The 26,335-nt window shown below is 46.4% G+C and overlaps 1 protein-coding gene across 1 annotated transcript; it reads right to left on the bottom strand.

Moving 5' to 3' along the window:
* Positions 1 to 788: 788 nt before the first annotated feature.
* LOC117024875 (glycine receptor subunit alpha-4) lies at positions 789 to 26,126 on the bottom strand. The gene is made up of 9 exons (XM_033110521.1): positions 25,746 to 26,126; positions 22,080 to 22,210; positions 21,743 to 21,810; positions 20,869 to 21,092; positions 20,648 to 20,730; positions 18,981 to 19,121; positions 16,006 to 16,220; positions 11,220 to 11,369; positions 789 to 2,499 (listed from the first exon to the last, which is right to left on the bottom strand). Exons 1-9 carry the CDS (start codon positions 25,814 to 25,816, stop codon positions 2,209 to 2,211), a joined length of 1,374 nt encoding a protein of 457 aa, XP_032966412.1. The 5' UTR covers positions 25,817 to 26,126; the 3' UTR covers positions 789 to 2,208.
* Positions 26,127 to 26,335: the final 209 nt, after the last annotated feature.

Below are 26,335 nucleotides of genomic sequence, written 5' to 3'. Positions count from 1 at the left end.
AGTTGGGCAGGCTCTATTGCTCAGTGCTGTGTCTCCAGGGCATTGTTCTTGAAACTTCCAACAGGGCAGATTTGTGCAGTTGGCCCATCTGGACAAGATCTATAACAAGTAGAGCTCTGTGCAATAAGCTCATCTCCATAGTCCACCCCCCACAACCCCCGCCGCCGGGCTGCAGCAGCCTGACACCCCAGCCCCGCCATAGAGAGTATCAAAGAGATACTCTCTGCTTCTTTCAAAGGGGTATTGCTTGTGGCCTGTCATTGATTGGCAGTACCTGGGCAGAAATGGGAAAACAGGGACTCTCTGCCCTCTCAATTCAATCTCCTCCCTTAAACCAGTCCTTTAGTTTTGAATCTCCTTGGCATGAGAATCATAATTGATATCGTCAGTAGGATTAATTTCTGGTCCAGCCACCCTGGTCAGCCTAGAATGAGAGGACTATCTCAGTGAATGGGAAAGAGCCAACAAGATAATAGGAAAAAGGGAGAAAGAAAGCTGAACTCTTGGTTTGACTATAGGATTTGCATTGGTCACTGGATTTATTGACTTTCAATTTAGAACACCATTTTGAGGAAGAGAAGAAGGGAGGAAGAGAGGGAGGGATGGAGAGAGAGGTGGAGGGAGGAAGGGGTAGAGAGATTGAGAGAGAGAAAGAGAGAGGGAGAAGAGGGAGGGAGAGAGGGAGAGAGAGTGACGGAGAGAGAGAGAGAGAGAGAGAGAGCGAGAGAGAGAGAGAGAGAGAGAGAGAGATTGGACTTACATAGTTATTTATTCTAGGTCCAGGGAAAAGGTCAAGATGTTCAAGAGATCATTTGATCACCTCTGTCTTCCAGCTGTTAGCTCTGCACTTTAATCTTCCCCTTTTCAGTTCCTCACAGTTGGGTTTCATTTCAAAGGACTCAGTGTACTAGGCCCATGCTTCCCCATATCCCAGTGGTATGTCAGGCCTGAAATGGACTCTTCCACACCTTTTCTATTCTGACATTTCTGGTAGCTTCAACTGACTGCTACCCCTCCTCACTGTGGAAGGAGAAGGGAAGCTAGAGAAGGGTTAAGAAATAATTCCAACTTATGGCTCTGTAACTTCTACAACTACTACCCTGGCCGAGTCAATGTTTGTCCAGGATAGGGGTCCTCTATATGCTTAGTTCCTCCCAGGAACCTTGAAGCCCACTTTATCCTGGACAAAGTTGGATGGCACTATTATTTGCTCACTAAAAGGTGAAGGAGCAAGTTGGAAATAAGGGGTCCTGGGAAAAAAACTTTGGAGAAAAATAAGAAACAAATGAAACCCCAGCCAACAAAAGACTCTGTGAAGATAGTTTCTGTACTCTACTCTTCCTGGTTCTACTACCTTGGATTTCACTTTTCTTGAAAGTTTTCTAGCATCGTTGAGTAAGTTTCTTAAAGAGTAAGCATTTTTTTTTTTTACACTCCCCAGCAGCCAAACATGCCCCGTTACCATGGTAGTTAGGGAATAAAACAAATATTTCCGAGACAAGGAAGTTCAGGTGGATCTGGAAGGGTGGTCTGAGAGTCCAAAATTCCTGACCCCATTCTGACAGTGTTGAGCATCTTAGGAGACTTGAAGACCTCTCTGTTTGGTCATATAACAACGCCCTACCCCAGTGCAGCCCATGACTGTTCCAACCTTGCTGAGAGGTGGGGAATATGTCACCTTGCCTTCCTCCCACAGTCAAGGAAACCTGACTGGGTCACACAGGGCAATGCCTGTGGATGGGAAAGACTCCCTATTTGGGCCTGTGGTAGGAGGGACAGAGGGCACAGTAAAGGCCAGGCTCAGGGTGGTAGGTAGCAGGGCAAAGAGTGGTGCAGATTAAGATGACAAATGCCAGAATCTAGTAGCAGTGGTCTGAATATTCTCCACTGGAGAAATTGAAAACAGAGAGGCTCCAGCTAGGGAAGAAGGTCATCCTGGCCTCAGGAACATGGCCAAACTTTACTCTCATGAGAAATGGGATAGCATGGAGAAAATCTGGATTCGGGTAGTCAAACCATCTTTGTAAGAACAGCCACCATTGGCATTATGCACTGTAGACCCACATAGTTTTGGGATTCGCTGATGAAGTTCTGAGTGGGAGATCAGGAAGGAACTGTCCAAGCTCTTGATGGAATCTACCAGAAGGGGAAAGTCCATCCAGGAGGAAGCAGGAAGCCAACAGCTGCACTCTCCAGCCCCCACCCTATTCACAGTGCCTGGTGGAGATCTTCTGATCGTAGTACTTTATAGACTACCCAGTAGAAGATGTTGAAGATGAGGAAAGTGAAAGGGAAGACAGCCCGGGAGATGGTGTCAATCCTCTTGGCTCGGTCCACGTAGAGTTTCCGCATGGTTTCTCCCTCCCTTAGAAGAGGGGCTGGAGGGTGGGGGCTATAAATGCCAGAACTTTCCATTGGACCTCCATCCCTTCCCTGTAGGCAGTGTCCCAGGCCATAGCCACGGAAATAGAAGTGACTTTCTCGGATGATATCTTCTTCCTGGAGTTACATGGAAGAAAAGGCACAACTTGAGGTCACAGCTCTATGGCAGAGGGATAGAGACCAGGCCACACAAATAACTCATAGGTGAGCCTATGCAGATGAAGCATCTGGAGGGCCCATTGCATGCTTTTTAACTACTCATGAGATACTGTGTTTCCCCGAAAATAAGACCTACCCTTAAAATAAGCCCCAGTTAAGATCACCAGCCTGACGGATGCATTTAGTACGTTATGATGATGTTCCAGAGAAAGATGATATAACTGTATTTGAATAAATGTAGATTGTTGTACATGAAAAAATAAGACATCCCCTGAAAATACGCCCTAATGTGTCTTTTGGAGCAAAAATTAATTTAAGATCCGGTCTTATTTTCGGGGAAACAGTACTTGTATGCTAAGCAGCTATACATGGTACCTATGGTATGTTATGATTCCATTTGCACATAAGCCCTGAGCTGCCTTTTAAAAATGCGTAACATCATTTACAGCCATCTAAAATCCAGTGAAGTGCCAACTCACTGTGGGAGGAACATCTCAATGTCAAGTTATCTCTGAATGATAATAAACAGAATAAACAGAACAATGAAACCTTTAGAAAGCACAGCTGAGATTTTTAGACTTGGTGAACTTGACTTTAATGCCTTTCAAGAGCTGCAGAATTAATTCTCCTTGTACACAGTATCCTTTTAAAAATTGTTTATATCAACATAAAGCTGAAAATTTTAAAAGTTTTAAATAACTTAGTGGGTTATCCAAAGTAGGGTAAAGCTGATTACTCTATTGCAGATACATGTGTTCCTCTGTAAATCAGATTTTGACATAGGGGTGAGTACATCTAGGGTAACATTTGTTACCCAGTACATATCCCTTTCACCTATAATACATGCATTATGATGAACACACTAACACTGAGGAAGTAAATTTCATATAAGCACTAAGTAATGTATCAGACTACACAAAGTTCATTTATCCAATAGTCAGCTGACCAAGTAGCTATAACACAGCTGAGATCCAGGAAGTAAGGGGAGAGAGAGAGAGAGAGAGAGAGAGAGAGAGAGAGAGAGAGAGAGAGAGAGAGAGAGAGAGAGAGAGAGAGAGAGAGAGAGAGAGAGAGAGAGAGAGAGAGAGAACCAAAGCCCCTAGGTGTTTAATAGAGAGAGCTTTGCTCACTCATATAAGAGTCCTTCCAGGCCCCTACTCAGAGCCTTTTTACTTAGTTTATGTACAACCCAAACACACCTAATTTTGTCTACTTTTAAAGGACACCTTGCCATCAGAAGTGATAGTTCAAGAATAAAATACCTAGGAATAAACTTAACCAAAGATGTGAAAGACCTGTATATTGAAAACTACGGGACATTTTTTCTCCTTCTTCCGCCTCCCTCCCCCACGCTTCCCCCCTCCCTCCCATGCCAGCTCAAGCCATTGTCTCTCAGTCTAGTTGTGTAGGACACAGCTCCCTGGCCCACGCTGGTATTATGAGCCTTGCGCTCCCCGCGCTGAGGCAGTTGGTGGCCGGTGGTGGGTTGGCCGCTCACAGCAGCTCCTGGCAGATCTCGCTAGTGGTCACCGGCTGCTCCTGGCAGCACACAGCAGCCCATGATGACCTCCGGCTGACCTCCGGTTGCTCACTGGCAGCCCAGCTCCAGGGAGAGCCGTTGTTCACAATCTTAGCTGTAGAGGGCGCAGTTTACTGGTCCATGTGGGAATCGAACAGGAGACCTCAGCATTAATTAGGAGCACTGCGCTCCCAACACCTGAGCCACCGGGCCGGCCCAACATTTTAAAAAGAAATTGAAGAAGACACAAAGACATGGAAAGACATTACGTGCTCATGGATTGGAAGAATCAACATAGTTAACATGGCCATAATACACAAAGCAATATATAGATTTAATGCAATCCACATCAAAAATCCCAATGGCATTTTTTAAAGAAATAGAACAAAAAATCATCAGTTTTGTATGGAACCACAAAAGACCCCGAATAGCCAAAGCAATCCTAAGAAAGAAGAACAATGCTGGAGGTATCACACTCCCTGACTTTAGCTTGTACTACAGGGCAGCAATAATCAAAACGGTATGGCATTGGCAGAAAAACAGACACACAGACCAATGGAATAGAATTGAGAACCCAGAAATAAAACCACATAAATATGGACAGATAATTTTTGACAAAGAAGCTAAAAACATATAATGGAGGAAAGACAGCCTCTTCAATAAATGGTGCTGGGAGAATTGGAAAGTCACGTGCAAAGAAATGAAACTAGACTGCTATCTGTCACCATGTACCAAAATTACCTCAAAATGGATCAAAGACCTAAACATAAGACCTGAAACAATGAACTGCACTGAAAAAAACATAGGTACTAAACTTATGAATCTTGAGTTCAAAGAGTATTTTATGAATTTGACTCCAAAGGCAAGGAAAGCAAAAGCTAAAATAAATGAATGGGACTATATCAAACTAAAAAGTTTCTGCACAGCAAAAGAAACCATCGACAAAATAAAGAGGCAACCAACAGAATGGGAGAAGCCTCCAATAAAGGGCTAATATCCCAAATATATAAGGAACTCATACAACTCAACAACAAAAAAACAAACAATCCAATTAAAAAATGGGCAGAAGACCTACAGAGACATTTCTCCAAAGAAGACATACCAATGACAAATAGACATATGAAAAAATGCTCAACATCACTAATAATCAGAGAAATGCAAATAAAAACCACAATGAGATATCACCTCACCCCAGTCAGAATGGCTATCATCAACAAGACAAATAGTAACAAGTGTTGGAGAGGCTGTGGAGAAAAAGGAACCCTCATCCACTGTTGGTGGGAATGCAGATGGCTGCAGCTGCTATGGAAGGCAGTGTGGAAATGCCTCAAAAAATCAACAGAATTACCATATAACCCAGCAATCCCTGTCCTGGGTATCTACCCAAAAAGTCTGAAAACATTTATCCGTAAAGATATATGTGCTCCAATGTTCATTGCAGCTTTATTTACGGTGGCCAAGACATGGAAACAACCAAAATGTCCTTCGATAGATGAATGGATAAAGAAGTTGTGGTGTATATACACAATGGAATACTATTCTGCCATAAGAAAAGATGAAATAGTACTATTTGTGACAACATGGATGGATCTTGAAATTATAATGCTAAGCGAAATAAGTTAGAAAAAGTAGAGAACCATATGATTTCACTGATATGTGGTATATAAAACTGAAAACAACAAAAGAACAAGACAAACAAATAAAGAAACAAAAATTCATAAACCCAGACAGTAGTCTAGTGGTCACCAGAGGGTCGGGGGGAGGAGGGTGGGAGATGAGGGTAAAGGGGATCAAATATATAAATATATGGTGATGGAAAGAAAACTGAGTCTGGGTGGTGAACACAAAATGTGGTATATAGATGATGTATTACAGAATTGCACACCTGAAATCTATGTAACTTTACTAACAATTGTCACCCCAATAAACTTTAATTAAAAAAAAAAGTGATAGTGGGGTGGCCGGATGGCTCAGTTGATTAGAGCACGAGCTCTGAACAACAGGGCTGCTGCTTCAATTCCCACACGGGCCAGTGAGCTGCATCCTCCACAACTAGATAGAAGACAACGAGCTGCCGCTGAGCTTCCGCACGCTGGGCCGCGCCCCCTGCAACTAAAGATTGAAAACGGTGACTGGACTTGGAGCTGAGCTGCGCTGTCCACAACTAGATTGAAAGACAACGACTTGGAGCTGATGGGCCCTGGAGAAACACACTGTCCCCCAATATTCCCCAATAAAATGTATTTAAAAAAATGTGATAGTTCATAGTTTGGTAATTAGAAGACATGTAAGTATATACCAGAACCTAGAAATACTTCATTCAAAGAAGGTTACATTTTTTTTAAAAAGTATTGATGTTTACACAAGTAAAAGCTTCAGTTATCTAAGAAATCACCTGAAGTGAAATGCCCCCTTACAGATGATGCCAACTACCTTCTTGGTTTACCCAGAACTGAGGGCTTCCTGAGACTGGAGACTTTCAGTGCTAAAACAGAATAAGGTATATGCATATTGAATGGATGTGACATCGATATACATAACCCGTTTCCCCGAAAATAAGACCTAGCCTGACAATCAGCTCTAATGCGTCTTTTGGAGCAAAAATTAATATAAGACCCGGTGTTATCTCTGAGTTGTTGTAGTGGGGCAGCCTGAGCTCTCTCCTCAAAGTCATTCACATAACCTCAATCACCAAAGGCCCTGGCTCACTTCACCTGTATTCTCGAATTTATTTCCGTGCTATTCCTACATGACAGGTTGTGCAGGACCCCTTTCAGAGATGAAGAACCAGAGGCAAATAAAATATCTCTCAAGTAATTGAAAAATGGGGGGCCTTATAAATAAGATGATTTTCTGTTTTGCTTTCCAGTTCAGGGTCCCTCAGACCCCCCATTCCCCACCACTCATCAGGATCGCCTAAGCACCCCAGCCAGAGGACACAAACACGGAATAATTTTTTCTCAAAATGCTCTGAAAGAGAAAGTTGAATCCAATTGCTATTTCTATAGATCTAATTATTTCCCGTTTTCTGCAATCATAGTAAATCTAAAGGGAATTATTTGGAAATATTGCCAAGGCTGAAAAATGCTATTTTACAGGAGCGAAAATATGGCTAATAGAGTAAGCAGTTCTTGGCTTCTTTTTTGTTCTTTAACATGTTAAACCATTTATAGTTGGGGGAGCAATGATGAGTGGCCTGACATGCAAAGGTGGGGGTCCTGGATTTGGGTATTATCTATTTAGGTCCAATTCTGGTGTGTGTGTGTGTGTGTGTGTGTGTGTGTGTGTGTGTGTGTGTGTGTGTGTGTTGGGGAGGGACAATGGAGACTTAACCACCACATTGTGGCTTTCATAGTTGTTGAAATAGAACATTTTTGTTGCAGCTATCTGTAGGGGAGGAGGGCTGGAGAGCTAGAGAGGGAAGATATTCCAAAACCAAGCTGGGGAGGGAATACACAGTGTGGGAGGTGAGGTGTGGAGATGAGAAAGAGTGATAGCTACTGAGTGATAGGTATTGAAGTGAAGAGAAGAGATTGGAGAATGGGGGAGTGTGCTGGGGGAGGAAGAGAGGCAAGCAGCATTCTGGGACCAAGGCCCTGAGAGAACGTGGCAGTATTTCGAAATTTCTTCCATTTCTCAAGGTATTCTATTGCTAATGGCAAGGCTTCCGTTCTGTCCAGCTTGAAAGAGAACCCTCGTCAGTCAGCCTGCAAAGAATGGTAAACTGAGTTACATGGCTGCTGTGTCCAGAGGCTGGCGCTAGGGCCCGTTGAGGTTATAAAAAAAAATACACAAGAGAGAGAGAGAGAGAGGCAGACCCCTCCCTGTGAAACTTATAGACTAGCTGGGGAGACAAAGCAGAAATGTATGGGAAAAAAGATAAACTACTTTAGATAGTAACATGGAAGAAGACTGCCATGCATTGGAGATGGGTGGTTGAGGAGAGATTAGAGAAGAACAGGATTAAGCCCAGAGCTGGGTGAATAGCTGGCTGGCTCCTAACTTGCTCTTGGCAAAGGGCTCCCTGAAAATCATATGGATTCTCTTCCCTTCCCTAAAAGGGCTCCTCTCAGACTAAAGATTTCTGATTCTCTAGCTGGAACAGCAGGTCCCAGACAAAAGTTCTAGAAATGGCTTAACTCTGCATAAACTTTTGCACCTTGCTTGGTGATCTCCAAGATCCCCTTGACCATTCTGCAGGGATGGCGATGGCTTTAGGAAACTCGAAAAGGGACATGGACTAATGGCACAGGTTTTGATTTTCAGGTTTTATTTCCATTAATAATAAGCTGAGCCCACTCAAAGGCAGGATCCAGGAGCCTAAGCAGAGCCCTGCCACTGTTAAAACTTTGTCATAATTGAGCACATAATTGAGGACAGACTTCATTATGAGGTCAGGATCAATCTATATATAACCAGGATAGCTTGTGGGCAGTTGGGGGTTGGAGAGGTGCAGGGGAAGTGGTGGGACTAGTGTCAACCTGGAGTAGCTCTATAGTAACTGCAACTGTCTTCTGTTGCTGGGACACCCATACAGGCAATTCAGCTGGCAAAAGTGCTCTGGAACTGGTTGGCGGTTTGCTCTTGTTTTCCAAGGTAGGCATTGAGAAAGCATCAAGATCAAAAACTCCTATAAAGATAAGATTTTGGTACCTGCAGGCAGGTTTGACATAGCTAAAGAGACAGTAGAGGCAATTAGCTTACTCTAGCCCTTCTGCCAAGTCTGTGTATTTTTTTTCCAACCCTCAGCATGGAATAGGAAGGGCTTACAGGTCTTTTGAAGAATGGGTCCTACTCAAGGAGATGCAGTTATGGATCTTTCCACTAGAGGGTGTACTTCCCAGGGCCCAAACAAAGGATTAAAGTAGGGCAAGAATCGACAAATTTCTGTGGATTGATATTGAACTCAGAATACATTTTGTTTCATTGTCTTTACCTGTATGCTAATGTTTATGATTACAGAACATGTATATGATAACTGTTAATGCTCTTTTTATGGCTTATACTATAATGTAGTAAACATAGTAAATATTATACTAGATACTAAATACAGAAAAATTAGACAGGAGGCAAAACTTAGATCACGATAGTGCATAGGATAGAAATGATCCAGAGTTTTTCCGCAATGAAGGCCCTAAGATCTGACTGCCTTCCATTTATCTACCCTTCCCTTTTTGGGAAAAATTGGGCCTCAACTCAGATCCCACAGTTACAGTATTGCCCTATCCCCAAAGGTCGACAAGACGACATCGATACCGAGACTTCCTAGGAATGAGCCTTCCTAGCACTGTGCACCATACTATCCGATCAAAAAGTTGGTTATCAATGCATCCTTTGAATTGATTTATGACCAAAAGGGAGAACTGGGGGAAAAAAAAGGGGGTTTTATGGAAAGTAACCTCACAGGATGACCTGGTCATAAATTCCTAACTGGGCAGGTCATTCATGGTGGGTAGTCATGCCCCAGACATAAAACTTCTTTAGTGAAAGGCTCATCTTTGCCTTAAGCAAGTCCTGTCCAGTTGTTTCTGTGCATCCGGGTTAGTGCATCTTTGAAATAAGCCGTAACCACCCTCAAGAGAGCACATAACCTTGTTAACTATCCTGTAATCCAATCCCCACCTTGCTTTCCACCACCTCCATGTAATCTTCCTTATGTTCCCTCCTTAATTTTAAATGCACAAAAGAAATTGCAGGGCGGCTGGATGGCTCAGTTGGTTAGAGCGTGAGCTCTTAACAACAAGGTTGTTGGTTCAATTCCCGCATGGAATGATGGGCTGCGCCCCCTGCAACTAAGATTGAAAACAGCGACTGGACTTGGAGCTGGAGATGCGCCCTCCACAACTGGATTGAAGGACAATGACTTGCAGCCGATAGGCGCTGGAGAAACACACTGCTCCCCAATTTAAAAAAAAAGAAGAAGAAAGAAACTGCGAAACTGTTATTCTGCAGAGCATTTGAGATCTTGCTCCCCAGCACATGTTGTCAGTTTAGTTCAAATGAACTCTAAAAAAAAAAAAGAAGAAAAAAAGAACTGATAAATTTCTAAAAACCACTAGATGAGATAGGTACCCTGCCCTCTGCAGAAAGGGACCTTAGCAAGGGACATGAAATCTCAGAGGTAGTTGTGAGATGTATTTAGTGAGAACATATGATAGGGGTATCCCAGGAGCAGCTTAGGCGGGAGGTGGGGTGTTAGGAGGAGAGAAGAGCCTTAGTGCTAGAGTGGGACAGGCTAGAGCTCAGATCATTGTTTTCTCTCCCCTTTCCCCCAGAGGTCACATGCGCCTGCCCCTTTGGCCTTAGAGCTTCCAGATTAGGCAGAAAACAAGGAGTCAGAGCTGAAGACAGACCAGAACTCTGTGTCTTGATGATTAAGCAGCCAGTACATACTTTAGCAAAGGCTTTCTGCTTTGCTCATAATTGGGCACTTTATTCTGTGAGAGTGCCCAGGCACCTCTGTTGCCATGACAATGTACCTAGCACCTATTATCTGGGCAATGGGGTAAACTCTGTTGTCATGACGACAAGATCCCTACTCAATTTCCCCAGGTGATCACTCTACTGTAGAAGAAATGGGGTTAACAGACAAGAGTGAAGGAGAACAACAGCTCATACCCAACAACTCTGATGTTCCCAATGAAGATCAAGGTGAAGAAATCCAACAGCCAGAAGAGGCAAGTGGTGGTTTTCCAGCTTAGCTATGGGGACCCTTTTACAATGCTCCCCTAGAAAAGTACCAGTGCCTGACTCTTGAATTCTTAACCACCAATCCGTATATGACAACTTGGAGGTACCTTTCTCCTGGGTTGGGGGAGAGCCAGGAGCAACCAGTACTAATTCTCAAAGCAATCTCACATTGACTAACATGATAAGGTTCTAATACTGGCTCACATTTTTTTTCAGTGCTTACTGTGTACCAGGCACTGTGCCCATGCTCTTAATCACCCTACTGGACTGCCCTACAGGGATTAATGTCCCATTGTACAGATAAAGAAATGGAACCAAAGGGGTTAAAGTACTTAGCTTATCTGTGACCAGCCTGGGGCTAGGATCCAGGCTCCCTGTCTAATCCTTGCAGCCCCAGGTTGGGTCTTGGTTTGGGGGAGGAAGGAGTCCCAGGGAGAAAGGAAACAGGCCCCTTCCTAGTTATACACACCATGTGTTGGCGCCTCTGCCGTCTTCGAAGTCTTATGAATTCCTTATGCTGACGTGAGACAAAATTGACAGCGGCATATTCGAGCAGGGCGGCGAACACGAAGAGCAGGCACACAGCCATCCAGATGTCAATTGCCTTCACGTAAGACACCTGCAACATCGACCAACAGAGTAGTCAGCCTTCTCGGAGTCCTTCCACGGCCTAGTCAGTGGATTGCCAGCCCTTATCAACTGCCCGCTGTTCTTCAGTTTTATCCTGAATTTCTTCTGCCTTTTAAAGAAGCTTTCCCCGATCTGTCTCCTTTTGTCTGAAGGCCCATGTCAAAAAGAGCAGGCTACCTACCATTCTTCACGTTTCTGCATTCTCCACCCCCCACTAGCATCTGCCTTTCCTCCCTACACTTCTTTTCCTTCCTTTCTTCCTTCTTTTTGTACTTCTGTTTCTGATTCTGCTGCTTCTTATTCTTTTCATTCTTATCTTCTGATTCTTTCTTTCAATAAACAGAACATGAACACTGCATGTGTCGGCCCTCTGTTATCTCCTAGGACTCTCACGGTCACGGTGGTAATTGGGCAGGGTTCCTTATTTCCATGTGAGACACGTGAGGCTTAGAGAGGAAAAGCCTTAGGAGGCATAATCTTGGGGTGGAGGTTCTGGGCTTTCAGTTCATTGTCATTTACCTAGGCCGTACTCTCTATCAAGACTAGGAATTCCTTCCTTTCCCTCCTCCACCCCTACTCTTCCCTTGACCCTGTGGTTTTTCCTGCTGCTCTTTGTGAGAAGCCCTGCTGAGGAATTGAGCTCAGTGGTGAACTGGGGCCTCACCTCCCACACTGGAGAGTAGAACAGGCAGGGATCCCAAGGGAGCACCACCCACCCCAGCTATGGAAACTTCTCTAATTTCAAGGCACACCATTGGCATCGCCTATCCAGTCCTTCGTGCTCTCCTCTCACTACCAGCCCTTAAGTACTTTTCTCTCTCATTTCCCTTGTGAAGATTGAACACTCACCTCTCCTGGAACAGGGTTATGGCTGGGTAGGGCTAAGAGAGAGTTCAGAACTCGGTTTATAAAGTCCTTTCACCTCTTCAACTAGATTGATTCCCTCCATAGTTTTGAGCTGCTGAATTCACCCTAGGGGTCTCCTCAGCTGGAGAATTGATGACAGACAACCTCTTTCATCAGCCTCTACTATGTTGGACAGTGAAGGTACTACAGACTCCAGGTAAGGAGCAGGTCTCACTGGATAAACCTTCCACCTCTGTGGTTCTTAACCTGGGATGACTCCCCCCACTCTCCCTACAAGGGCATTTGGCAATATTTGGAGACATTTTTGGTTGCACAATTTTGGGGGGTGGGGTGGTAGCTACTGGCATCTAGTTAGTAGAGGCCTGGATGTTGCTAAACATTCTATAATGCACAGGACACCCCGCCCTCCACCACACACACACAACAAGGAATTATCTTACCCCTAACTGGCAACAATGCTAAGGTTGTGAAATCCTCTTCTATCTCTTTTAGGGCAGTTTCACTGAGGTAGATGGTGATGGTGGGTTGCTAGGCAACCCTGATTAAGTATCCTTTGGTGTTTCCAGTTGCACTTACTACAAAGAGGGCATCCTATTTCATTCACCATCTCCCAGTCCCACTGTGCCCCCAGGGAAGTCAAGTAACTGCCATAAAGATTAGCAGTGAGGTAATGACTAGGGAGGTCCATAAAGGCCTTTGGACCATCAAAAGAAAAGGACACTTTAAGCAGCAGGAAGAAAGTCTTGTTAACGATGAGTGTGTCAATAATACATCTCAAATATCTCTGAAATCCATCCACTCACTATCCTAGCTTATCTGAAGGACTGCAACAGTTTCTTAAATGGTCTCCCTGGATCTATGCTTGTCACCTCCAATGTGTTCTCCAACAGCAGCCTGAGTTTGTTTTCAAAATATAAACCTGATCTTATCACTCCCCTGCTACCAACCCTTCTTTGGCTCTCCATTACCCTTACGATACAGTCTATACTCTCCTTAGCATGACATCTTTGTAGTCCCTGCCTACTCCTTCAGCCTCATCTCACCCCTTGCAATCTATGACCCTGACATGGTGAACTATTTCAGTAGTCTCCCAAGGAAACAATCTCTCTCTGTCTTTTTCCTTTACCTCGATAAGTTTTACTTAAACGTTCAGTTTAGATACCACACCCTCTGGGAAGCCTTCCGTAATCATCCCAGTCTGAGTTAGTTGTCTCTGCTACGTATGCCCAGGTTATCTACACTTTCTTAGCATCCATAAAATACAATTGGCCGTTTCCTTCACTAGACTTTGAGCTCTTTGATGGGAGGGACAGTTTCTATCGTGTCCACTGTTCAATCCCCGGTGCCTAGCTGAGTGCCTGGCAGTAAAAATAGTACAATAGTACATATTTTTTGAATGGATGGATGGATGGATGGATGGATGGATGGATGAACGGGTGGATGGATAGATGGATGGATTGGTGGTTTAGCATGTATTTGTCTGCTGGCTTCTGTTTGCTCTTTTTGCCCTCCTTTTTACTGCCTGCTCCAAGAACTATGGGCCATTTAGATTACTGGATGTTGAGAAAATTGGGTCATTCCTCCAACTGCTGAGACTTTAGGTCAAATCTGTCAGTCTCTGGTAAAAACTTCCATTTAGCCATTCCATTCTACACCAAACCACCTGCAGTTGTAGAGAACAAGAACCTGGCAAAGAGACAGTGATTGGTGTCTTCGGAAGTCTCATTACGGCAAAGCAGTGGTTTCCCGGGGAATGGCCATCCCAGTTGAGTTCTCTTACAAAGTGAGCCTTTGCTTCTCTCATCCTGGACACTGGGGTCATATTGGGGGTAGGATTGGTGTAGTTTGCAAAAGCCCCTGATCTGGCCCCACCTCTTCCCTTGAGGCTCGCACCAAATCTAATGTTGCACAAATCAAAAAGTGAGCAGAAGCTCCCTGACTTACTCAGTCCCTTGCTCCATGGGGCTGGTCAATGAAGCTATTTAGTCTGGGGTGCATGCCTATAGATTTTGCTTACTGGTCAATGAGGCCACAAGAAGGTCATCAAACTCTGATGATTAGGCACCAAATACTGCAAAAACAAAACAAAACCCTCCAACAAAGTCCATTTTTTTTCCAAATGAGGAAACTAAGTGATTCCTGAGAGCCGACTGATTGTGCTTGCTCACAGGAGGACGCTAAAGAAGGAAATGCTCTTGGCAAAAATAAGGCATAAATCGCAGCACCTCCCCAAGTTAGAGAAGAATCTCCTTGTGTGGCAGTGGCAATAAACTAAGGTAGGGTTCTTCGGTCTGAACTATTTTCTGCTTCTGGTCTTCATACAAGGCCATTACCACAGCACATCCATCACAGCCCCTTCTCAATACCCCTGTCCATTTAGGAAACACATTTATAGGAAAAGATCTCTGACAATTTCCCCTGAGACACTTGATCATAACCTGAACTTTGTCACCATTTATCCATAGAGGCATTGGACCACCTCAAAGGTTTCTCAGTATCTCAAAAATAATTGGGACCACTATAAGCTGCTTTAGCCCTAGGTCCACCACTCAGTTCTTTCCACTCTGACATCTAATAATTATGACAATGGCTAGCATTTACGGTGTGGTTATTATGTGCCAAACACTGTTCTGTGTTAATACATTGCCTTATTTATTTCTTGCAATAACTCTATGGAAGAGGTTAATATTCTTATTCCCACGGGAGAGGAGACTGAAAGGTTAAGAAATTTACCTAGAGTCACCATTAGTAAATGATGACGCTGGGACTTAAACCAAAATCTGCCCAAATCTAATCTCCTGTTAACCACACTATTCACTCTCATATGGTAAACTGGTAAATTCACCATTTATGTCCAGATTACCGCTGTTTAAGTCCCCAGTAAACATCTTTTTAGGAATAAGCACTGGGAGATAAGAGATTACAGGACCTGGTTCCCGTCAAATCAGAGCAAGAGGGGATATGTTCACTGTAAGATCCACAGGGAACTGTATTGCTTTTGCTTTCCATGATTTCTCCATGGCCTAGTACAGTGCCTGGTACATAGTACATGTTCAATAATTGTTTATAGAATGAGTGAATGGGCTTGCTCTCTGATTTTCTCAGAGGCTTGCTGACTATAGGGACTTTGAGGTGACCTCTAAATTCCCTATGTTAAGAGACGAGGCAGGGAGAACCTGGCCCAGTCCCATTAGCACAAATCTCTGCATAATCAAAACATCACCAGGCCCTGTACGATCAAAGTCCACTGACTTTAATTGCTATTTGCTACCTCAACATTTTCTCATCCAAAAAGAACGGACATTGTCTCTAGAGCTCTTTGTAATAGGTAGTATCTGATTTCTGACATAGTAAGAGACAGGTGCTGGTTTAAACTCCTTGTATTTTTTTTTTTTTTTTTTGTGGCTCATGACCTTGTGAAGGTCATTCTGTCTCTCTGGGCTTTACTGTCCTCATCTGTACTATGAGGCAGGGGGACTTGCTACTCGCTAAGAGTCTTTTGATCTTCAACATGCTAGTATTGCCTGTTGAAAGTCAAAGTAAATCAGGCACTTTATCTACCCATTCCCTAGCCAGACAACCCCAGCATCCATGCGGTTAGGGAATGGTGGGGGCGGGTGGAGAGAATGCAGGCCACTTGCTTTTGTTCAATGGCTCTACTCTATCTTAAATCCAAAGAAAATAGTGAGCAGGAGGAAATGGGATAGATGGGAAATGGGGAGCTCTATAGCAAGCAAGTTCCCTTGCCTGTCCTTTACCTTAGGCAAAGAGGCCCGGGAGCCAGAGCTCTGAGTGGTCATGGTGAGTACGGTGGTGATGCCTAGGCCCACACGGGCAGGGGCAGCATCCATGTTGATCCAGAAGGAGACCCAGGACAAGATGACGATGAGTAGGCTGGGGATGTACATCTGAATCAGATAGTAGCCCATCTGCCGTTCCAGGTGAAACTTGACCTCAATGCAGGTGAATTTCCCTGCGATGGAAGAGGTGAGGTATGAGGCCCAAGGTCCCCAGCCTGCAGCTGAGCCTGGGAGGCAGGACTAGAGCAGTCTCATCTCTGAGGGCCAGCCTTTGGGTACCTCAGCTGGGCCAATAAGTGAGCCTTTCAAAATGGCCCCAGAGAACGCCAAATGTGTGTTTGGAAGGAAGCTCTCGGAGAAGCCATCAAGCACTTGACCTCCTGTTCCTAGCACTTTAGTTTCCAGCGGAAGGACTTCCACATGACAGCACAGCAAGAGGATTAAGAGCAGGAGGACTCCAGAGCCAGAATGCCTGGGTTTGAATTCTGAATCTTCCATTTCCTAGCTGTGTGACCTCAGGTAAAATAGCTAAGCTTTCTGAGTTTCAGTTTCTTTGCCTATAAAACAGAGTAATAATCAACTCCATTACTGGTTATTGTGGAAATTAAATGAGATAATGTATTTGAGGTGTTGAGCACATAGGTAGCTGGTACTATGATCATTATTAGCAAAGCAATGAGCTTAGACTCTGCTCAAATCTCAGCAGCCTTGCTTGAGTTTGCTGGTACCCCAGAAACTCTCTAGCAACAACGATTCACTGAAATAAATACTGCCTGTGTCTTAAGCAAGTGAGAGCAGCTGGAGAGCAAACATCGGGAAACAATGTCCAACAGAAACCAGCTCTGGACAGCAAGTGGTCGGCAGGTTCCCATACAGCATCAGGCAGCAGCATTCTAGTCCACCAACACAAAGTGCATTGGTTCCGGGCACATGTACCAATGCTCTGCCTCCCCTGCCAGCCACCTTCACTTTACCCTACTTCCCGCACCCCGAGGCTAAGAAAACACTAGCTCAGAGCTTCTCCCAGAAGCAGAGGCTCAGGATAACCAAAGGCAGAGGATGTGTATACTGGTATTTTATTCTGGCCTAAGCTTGCTGTTATCAGGCATGTCTGTCCTCAAGGCTAATGATTTCATCAACGATTGGTCTTGGCTTTGACATGCTCTGTGATGCTGTGATCTCCTACTGCTCCTTGAGTCCATCCCACCTCACCTCACTCCGGACTTCTAGTCATGTAGGTATTCACATTTTCTTTTTTTCCTTCCTTTCTCCCCCACCCCCTTTTTTTTTGGTAATAGCAGTTTTGTTTTTAATGACAAAATTCACATTTGTTTAGTACAGAAAAAAAGTGAGGAGTAGAGAAGGAATAATAATCTTCATAAACTGACATTTACCAAGCCCGTACTAAGTGCCCTGACTTTATATAGTGTAATCTTATTTAAATCCCATAGCAACTTTTAGGGAAGGTAAAATTATTGTTTTCCATTTTATAGATAGGAATACTGAGGATGGAAGAGATCAAGTCATGTTTCTCAAGGGCACCCAACTAGTAAGCGTTGGAGCCAGAATTCAAGCTCAGCTCTGACTTCAAAGTTCTTGCTCTCATCCACTTTAGAAACATTTTGTGCTATTTCCTTCCAGGCTTTTAACGACATGCTTTTGATTTGTTTCTTTTACTACAGTCTAATCATTCTGTGTATACAACTTTGAATCTAAGCCTTTTCCACTTGTACTTTCTCATGTTGATACAAGCAACTTGCAAGCATCCTTTTTAAAATCTGGGTAATATGCCACCAAGCAGATGCACTATGTAATTTACTTAACCTCTGCCCTATTGGTGGATATTTAGAACAGTTCTAAATTTTTGCTGGTACAAACAGTGACCCAGAAACCTTCTTGAGGTCTAAAGTTAATATGACATTTTAGAATATTTCCTTATAATAAACTCCAAGGAGTGGGATTCCTGGATCAATAAGAAGGGGAAACATTTTAGTTTCTAGATTGAAGTTTCTGGACCACATGTATCAGAAGCCTCAGGATAATTGTTCAAATGCAGATCAGAATCTCTGAGAGGTAGAGCCCAGGAATTAGCATTTTAATAGTTTCCCCAGGGATATATAACGCACACCAAAGTTTAAAAACCTCTGACCTATATGTGAATTACCAGGTTTCCCCTCTCCCCCAATAAAAGTTACACCAATTTCTACTCCCACCAGCATTTTCTAAATTCAGTGGCCCTGTTCCTCTCCCCACTCCCCGCACCCCCACATACATGAATACACATATTCATAAGGTGGCACCGAAACCATGTCAGCACACCATTGGAAGGACCGAGGATCTTCCCTCTTCAGCCTGTGGCCTCTATCTCAGGGTCATAGCTCTTTGCAGCCAAATTGCCAGGGGAAAAAATGAGGACACAGCGGGGGCCAGAAAACAAACCAGTTCAAGGGAGTTGGGCAGTGGTGGCAACAGTAGGAGGTCGTGGTGGCAACAGTAGGAGGTGTGGACAAGAAGCCCACCAGGGCAGCCACTGATTACTCCCAGATGTAGATTCCCTACCTTCCCCACAAAGTTGGCCTCAATACAGGTGGCACACCCCTGCCACTCATTGGCACAGGTCCATTTGCTCTACAACATGTGACAGGAACAAGAACACAGGCTCTGGAATTTGACAAATCTGGATTTGAATGCTAAATCAGCCATTTATTAGCTGTGTGACTTAGACACTTGATTTTACTTCTTAGAACCTCAGTTTTCCCTTTCTGAAAAATGGGACTGATAACCCCTACCATAATGAGATAAGGCACGTAAAGCACTTAGCACCACATCTGGCACAGATCGGACCTTCCATAGAGGCTGGCTGTCTTACGTCCTTCCCTCCCATCTGGAGACCCTCCTGTGACTCACGGCCAGTAAAGATCCTGGGTTTTTACCTGTGTTGTAGTGCTTGGTACAATAGCCTAGATCCTTCTCATCTCGCAAGATAAACTGGGGCAGAGTCAACCCCTCGGCCACCTGGACAGCAGGAGCATCTTCCAGCCACTCAAACATGAGGTCATTCATGGTGTAGCCAACTGAAAGTGACAGAGATGGCAGAGGGCTGCAGAGTGTGGGTGTTGGGTGGGGGTAGGGAGAGGGTTAGAACTGGCAGGAAAGAACAGATGAGGATAAGGCCTGGGTTTTAGGAGTTTCATGCCCATCTTGGAAAGGGCAACCTTTCTGAAGAGGGTACTTGGTCAATTGCCTCATGCGCCCATTCAAAATGGGTAAATCAGAAAGATTCTAGACTCCTCTCCTGCCTAGTTTTCAAGATTGAGAACAGCCCAAAGAGAAATTATTCTGGCAGACCTAGAAAGCATGTCAAAAAGATTTGAAAGATGCCAAGGAACCCAGCTGGGAACCTTCTGCCACATCTCAAACCCAGGGGAGTAAACATGTGTACCAACCACATGTCTCGAGCAGAGCCAGCATCAGAGCCAGGGCTTTTGCTACCTCACTCCAGGGAGGAGAGAGCTACTTATACCTTGCCAGTCAGGCATGGGACAATGTGCACATCACAGACTCCTAGCCAGGGCCTTGAACTGGGGCAAACTGAGAGCTAAGGTCAGAACATGGCCAAGTTGCTCACAGAGAGCTAGCAGTTTGTGAAGGCTCCTGCCACATATATGACAATATTCATACATGTCAGGTAGAAATCGGAGCAGTAACACCAAGACTCACAGATGTCCAGAGTAGGGCCTTGACCCAGAGTAGCTCTGTGACTTTGGGCAAGTCACTTCCCCTTCTGGAAAATGCTCTACCTGCTTTTTAGAGTTGTTGTGAGGGGGTAATGGAAACCTGGATGTGAAAGTGGTTTGTGAACTCTAAAGAGTTGACCACGTAGGACACATTCTATCCATCAAAATCATTATATGCTGGAAACATACGAGCCTACTTCTCTGAAGACCGAATGGATGTCTCCTGATCTCACAGTCTCACCTTACCCAGAGGATGGCAAAGGAGTAGATATAGATGATGGTTCAGCCTTGTCCTTTAGCTTCTCTGTACTTGGGGAAGCCCCTTCAGGCTGGCACCTCTGCCACAGAGTAGTCCTTGGCTGACCTTGCCACCCTGGGCACTGTCCTAGAACTGTCCTCTCCTACCTCTCTACAAAGGTTATCTGTGTTCATGAGGTATCAGGGTTCAAAGAGTACCCCATCCCTGCCAACTCTGACATTTTTATTGGCATCTCGAATGTCTTAACTCAGGGGGAGTCGTGGTAGAATTACTTCAGCACTGTAAGGGGGAACATATCTTGGGTCGGGGAAAGTGCCCCTCGAATGGTTGTCCACAATCAACACAAATGTGTAAGGCTGGGGCCTTCCCATTCCCTAGCCCCACAGAACACCCAGGCCAGCAAATAACATGGGAATGGGAAAACACACTGGATTGTGTGCTAGTGAGCCCTGGCTGCTTGTCTCATCTGTGCCAAGAACTGATTTGTGTGCTTGGCAAAGTCCCTCCCCACTCTGGATGCCCTCTTCCTGTCTGGAATATCACGGGATGGGGTTAAGTAGCTGGGATCCCAGACCTTGCTCAGTGACTCTCCGGGGACACTTACAGCTCTCCAGCTGCATCGTGCAGGTCTGGATGTCCATGGGGAAGTTCTTGAGGTCCATCGGGCAGGACAAAATGAGGGTCAGCCTGGCAGGGACCGTAAGAAAGAAGTGACGTCAGCTTACTGGGGCCCAACACAACACAGGGGACCTTCCTCCTACCCCTCAGCCTTCATCTGGCTTCATCCCCTTGATCCAAACTCTACGGGCTGCCCCCCAGGTGCACCTGATGCTGTACAGCACATTCCCATTCTTGAAGATGCGCAGTAACTTGTTGTCCGTGGTCACCTCATGGAAGTTGGCCCCTTTCTCATTGGCAAAGAACAGGTCTGGTTTCCAGATAGAGTCCAGCATGGAAGGATCGAGGTCCAATGAGTCATCAGGGTATTCTCGGTAGGCCAGGCGCGGGTCATTCCACTGCTGCCGCAAGAAGACATTCACCCGGTAGTCCTGGGAAGGTGCAGAGATGGGCCCGTCAGAGGCACTGCTATTCCAGGGGCACAGCAAACCTGCATGGGCAGGAGGGCTGCGGGGAAGAAATGCTGTGAGCACATTTCAGAGGCAATGGGCATTTTCCACTGGGGAAGGAGCCTGCCTTGGGCTGATATGGCAAAGATTGGAAGGGAAAAGACATTTATTAAGTCCTTACTATGAGCCAGGCTCTGTGCTAAATGCTTTCTTTATGTGCACCTGTCTCAATTAAATCTCACACTCACCTTGTGAGGAAGGTGCTGTTATGACCCCCACTTTATAGATGAGGAAACTGAGACAAAGAGAGATTTAAGTAAGTTGCCTAAGGTCACACAGCTATTCGATGGTAGAGTCAGGATTTGAACACAGGTTTGTCTTGATTCCAAAGCGTGTGCTCTGCACTAAGCTACCTCCCAGACTGGACCATTTACTGCTTAAGCTTGTCTGCCTTTAGCCATTGAAACCCCAGGCTGGGGAAAACTTCCCTCCTACTGACCAACTTCACACATATCATGGCTTTGGCTATGACCATGAAACTGGGGGAGGACAGCATAGGGAGAAAAGGCTTGCTATCTGGAGGGCTTCTCCCATTCACACCAGAGTGGAAGCGGGGAATGGGGAGACCTTACCATGGTAGTCTCAGTGACAGAGCCGAAACTGTTGATGAAGATGTTGCAGGTCACGTTCACGGGCGGGCCTATGGGTAGCAAGGCATAGCCATATTGGCAGGGCATTCCAGGAGGCTGGGAGCAGGTTCCAGGACTCCCTCCCTGAACTTGAGGCCAGAGCACTTCTGGGAAAGGGCAGAACCAGCTACATAGACCCATGGGCAACGGGGAGGGGAGGTTTCTTCTGAGCTGTACCTCCATCCTCTTATCTTTCGGGCAGGCAATAGGGGCTGGCTCAGCAGTGTGTCCCCAAAACGGAGTGGGGAAAGAGGGGCTTTGTAGGAGGAATGCTTCTTACCTTTAAAATTGGGCCGAATCCTGGCATCATATCCAGATGTCCGCCCCATAAGCTTGTCCAAGAAATCAGAGGGAGACATGAGCTGGGACCCCTTGGTCCCAGATTTGACTTCCTCTTTTGCCAAGGCCACCCTGGACAGGAGAGATAAAGTCTGAGGCCAGTTGTATTCTGCCTTTATCTTTCCCTGTCCCAACCACTTCTGGCTGGTTTACCCATCAGGCAGGAGGCTGGGAGGAGATGGGTCTCTGGGTGCCCATTTGCAAAATGAGAACACAAACAGCCATGAGCCAACATGGCAGCTCACCAGTTAGTCCTAGAAAATGGCTTTCACATATAGTAGATCTTTTTATCCTCACCATTTTCAGTGTGATGGGGGTGAGGACTATTATTTCCATTTTACAGATGAGAAAAACTGAGGCTTCCAAAGGAGGAGCGACTTGTGGGATTGTAAATTGGTGCAGTCACTACGGAAAACAGTATGGAGGTTCCTCAAAATATTAAAAGTAGAACTAAAACATGATCCATAAATTCCACTTCTGGGTATCTATCTGAAGAAAACAAAAACACTAATTCGAAAACATATATTCACCCCTATGTTCATCACAGCATTATTTACAATAGCCAAGATATGGAAGCAACCTAGATACACACACACACACACACACACACACACACACACGCATGTATTACACATACAATGGAATACTAGACAACAATAAAATGAAATCTTGACGTTTGCCATAATATGGATGGACTTAGAGGGTATTATGCTAAGTGAAATAAGTCAGAGAAAGACAAATATTGTATGATCTCACTTATATGTAGACGCTAAAATAAAAAGTAAACAAACAAACAAACAAACAGAAAGAGGACTGACTTGCCCAATGTCTCAGAGCTGGTAAGTGACAGGATCAGGACTCAGATCCAAGGCTGAGGCCTCATCCAGTGTTCTCTTTCTGAAGGTGCCTTGAATGTACTCAGAGAGTGACGGCTCACTGGAAACAACGTGGCCGTTGCAATGTTTTGCCCATCTGGCCTAACCAAGGATGGGAAGGGTTCAAGGATAATTGCATCCTTGACAGTTGGCTTCAGTTGCTTGGCCTTCATGCTGAGCTGCTCAGGAGCTAGGACCCAGCTTCTGGAAAGGGAGGGTTGCTCCAGTGGGAAGCTATGTTAGAGCTGGACCACAGGTCAGGGTTGTAGCAACTGCAGGCAGGTAAATTTGCTTTGGCAACAAGATAGGTGGGGAAGCAGGGCTCTAGGAGCATAGGAAAGCCTCGCAGTAGGATGGCCATGCTGATAAGGTCAACTCCCATCTTTTCCCCCAATGATTTGATTTTGAGGAAAGAGCCAGTGTGCTTTGGCCTAGCCTGGAGGCCAGCCCCAGTTTCCCCTGATAAGTTTCCCTCTAACAGCAGCAAAGCCCCTTCCACATGCCTGCTTGTCTGCTTATCAGCCAAGAGCTTCCCAGGAGCTCAGCAAAGCCCCGAGTGTAGGGCTGGGGCTCAAGGCTGAGCTCACGCTGGACTCCTGGCTGGGCCCTGCGCCTCCTACTCCTCCTGCCATCACCTCTGCTCCACGGGCTAGAGCTGGCTCACCCACTGCTGCCCTGTGGGGCTGGAAGTAAGGTGACTGCTGTCCTTCTGGGTCCAAGTCTCCTTTGAGCCAGCAGGTTCCTCGTTCCCCGTAAACCTATGCACCCACCAGTAAAGGATAAGATAATAAAAATGCCAAGACACCATGCTAAACGCTTTACTCACCTTATCTAGTTTAGTTCTCACATCAATCCTCTCAGTAAGTACTATTATTATCCCCATTATATAGATGAAGAGAGAATCAGCAAGGTGAAGAGACTTGTTCACGATCATAGAGCTAGTAAATGGTAAAGTCGACATTCGAACCCAGGCCCACTGACTTCAAAATTAAGTCCATTTGCCACAACACCATGATACAAGCAGGGCAGGGTGGGCTGCCAAAGAACCAGAGTGGGAGAGGGTGAGTGGCAGCCACACCCTGACCTCCTAAAGTTCTGCCTCCTTGAATTCCCCGAGCAGAAGGAATCCCTTACCCTGGGCACAGAGGCCACCTTGGCCCCAAGCAGGGGCTGCCAGAGCAGGTGGCCTAAGGAGACGGAAACTCCAAGGAGGCTGGTGGTGGTGCTGGAGCAAGCGGAAGTGCGTGGCTTCACCACAGGCTGTCCACACCGACTGGGTGCTGCTGCTGGCCACCGACCACCTGCCAGCTGGCAGGCCACATGGACCTGCACGCAACGCAGCCTGACCCTCGCCACCTTCCTCAGCCCCACTTTCGGGTCACCTGTCCCGCTAGCCCCAGCCCCAGGACACTGGCACCGGCTGTGGGCTTAGCTGTGTTGGGCCCCAACCTCTGTTGCAGCCTTTCTATTCTGGGGCTACCTAGTCTGTGGACCTGAGAACAGAGTCACTGTGTACAGCTACTCCTTCCTCCCTTTCATTCCTGGGAAGTCCCAAACGCTGGCAGGCCTGGCTGGTTCCAGTGCTGAAAATCTTGCTCAGGCAAGGCCCTGGGGAGGGGTAGGGAGCGAAATCTGATTCTGCTCCTGGGTACCTGAGTGACCTTGGACAGGTCACTCCTCCTCTCTAGGTCTTAGTTTCCATATGTACTACAAAGGACTGGGATTCAAGACTTCCTAAGGGTCTGCCTTGCTTTAATTGCCCAAGTGGGAATGCTGATGCTGAAGTTTGGGTCTTGAGGCAGCACCCCTCCAGGAGGGCCAGCAAGGCCCAGCTGGGTGCCCCCTTCAGCCTGCATCCTGCTATCAACTCCACCTGAGCTGCTATTCTACTTTGGGCTGCCTTTCACTCATCAGAAGTTTTTTGCCCCCCCACACATTGCATCCCTGCCTGCCTGCCAGCCACTGTGTCTGCAAGCAGTGAGGCAGGAGGCTCCTGAGAGGCAAGCAGTCCTGGGGTGCTCCTAGAATGAAGAGGAGGAAGAGGATACTGTGCTGGCCCTCACCCCTCCCCCGCTTTGGAAGGCACTCTTCTTACACCAGTGCAGCCTAAGCCACAGCCATCTTTCCTCCTCAGCTCACCCTGTCCACCTAGATTGGCCCCTGGTCTAGTGGGAACGGGTTGGGGGACATTTATCGGGAGCCCAAAGCATGTCTTGCTCCTCAAGGCCAGGCAATGACTGCCACTTAGCGCCCCTCCAGGGACAGCAAGCGGCCGTGTTTGCACAGGCAGGGTGACGGCAGAGGGCCAAAGTTTGGTCAGCCCACTTTCATTCTGATGTTGTTGCAGGCAAACATCCCTGCTACTTGAAGCCTTTTGGGTGGGCAGCTGGCAGATGTTGGTGTCATTTTTAGGGATCCGAGCCGTGTGTGGCCGAGATGGTAGGGAGACACAGTAGGATGGCAGGACAGATGGCCTCCGTTCTGGGACTCAGCTACCTAGCCCCTCCCCAGGCCCAGAAAGCTCCCACCCAAGCAGAAGCCTTCCCACTAGCTCCCGGGCCTTAACATGCTTCATGAAAGGCTCCTGGGTTCTGACTGGGGAAAGACGTGTCCTCCCCTGGAGCCCTCCAGACTGTGGGCTTTTTGCAAACTTGGAGGAAACTATGCCAGAGGCCTCTGCTGTCCCCGGTCAGAGTTTGCATGCACCTCCTTCTCACCCCCACTCAGCTCACCTGAGGAGGACCTGCCCTGGCAGGGTCCAGAGGAGAAGGATAGAGAGGGTTGCAGGAACACAAGTTGTCATTCCGCGGGGACCCTGGAGCCCTTTCTCAGCCTGGCTGCCAAGGTGAGAGGGGATATCCTGTGGGGAGCGCTGAAAGTACAGAGCCTTCCTCCAACTTGGTCAGCTCCCAAGGAGCCGGGGCCAGCCTAGGAGTTGTGCAGCGCTCTCTTCTCTGCTCTCTTCTCCTCTGCCCAGCCGTTACCTGTCAGGGGCCAGAACTCTTCCCCTGGAAATGATCCTCACACAGATAACCCTACCGGCTCCTGCTCTGGCTCTCTGGGCTCCGGAGGGCCTCAGCCTGCCAGCGGGAGCTGGAAGAGATTCTCTTTGGGCAGCAATCACTCTCCAAAACCTGGAGAGTCTTGGAGGGATGGGAGGAGGGAGACTGGTAGGAAGATGTTTCCTTCCCTCCCCACCTCCCCCCAGATGCACCCTCCGAAAGCAGCAATTTAAAGGCACAGTCTCCGGCAGCTGGAGTGGGGTTCCGAGAGCGCAACCGTGTGCTCGGGAGGGGCTGAGGCTGCCGCTGCTGCCTGGAGA

Source organism: Rhinolophus ferrumequinum, chromosome X (assembly GCF_004115265.2).
Source record: "Rhinolophus ferrumequinum isolate MPI-CBG mRhiFer1 chromosome X, mRhiFer1_v1.p, whole genome shotgun sequence".
Taxonomy (NCBI): Eukaryota; Metazoa; Chordata; class Mammalia; order Chiroptera; family Rhinolophidae; genus Rhinolophus; species Rhinolophus ferrumequinum.
The sequence above is the reverse complement of the archived record's forward strand: the minus strand, read 5'-3'. Positions and strand labels throughout refer to the sequence as shown.

Excerpts from the sequence above, each read along its gene's own strand:
- LOC117024875 (XM_033110521.1), bottom strand. The coding sequence starts at position 25,816 with ATGACAACTTGTGTTCCTGCAACCCTCTCTATCCTTCTCCTCTGGACC. Across the intron at positions 21,811-22,079 it reads GATTCGGCCCAATTTTAAAG|GCCCGCCCGTGAACGTGACC; the intron begins GTAAGAAGCATT and ends TGCTACCCATAG. Across the intron at positions 20,731-20,868 it reads AATGTGCTGTACAGCATCAG|GCTGACCCTCATTTTGTCCT; the intron begins GTGCACCTGGGG and ends GGTCCCTGCCAG.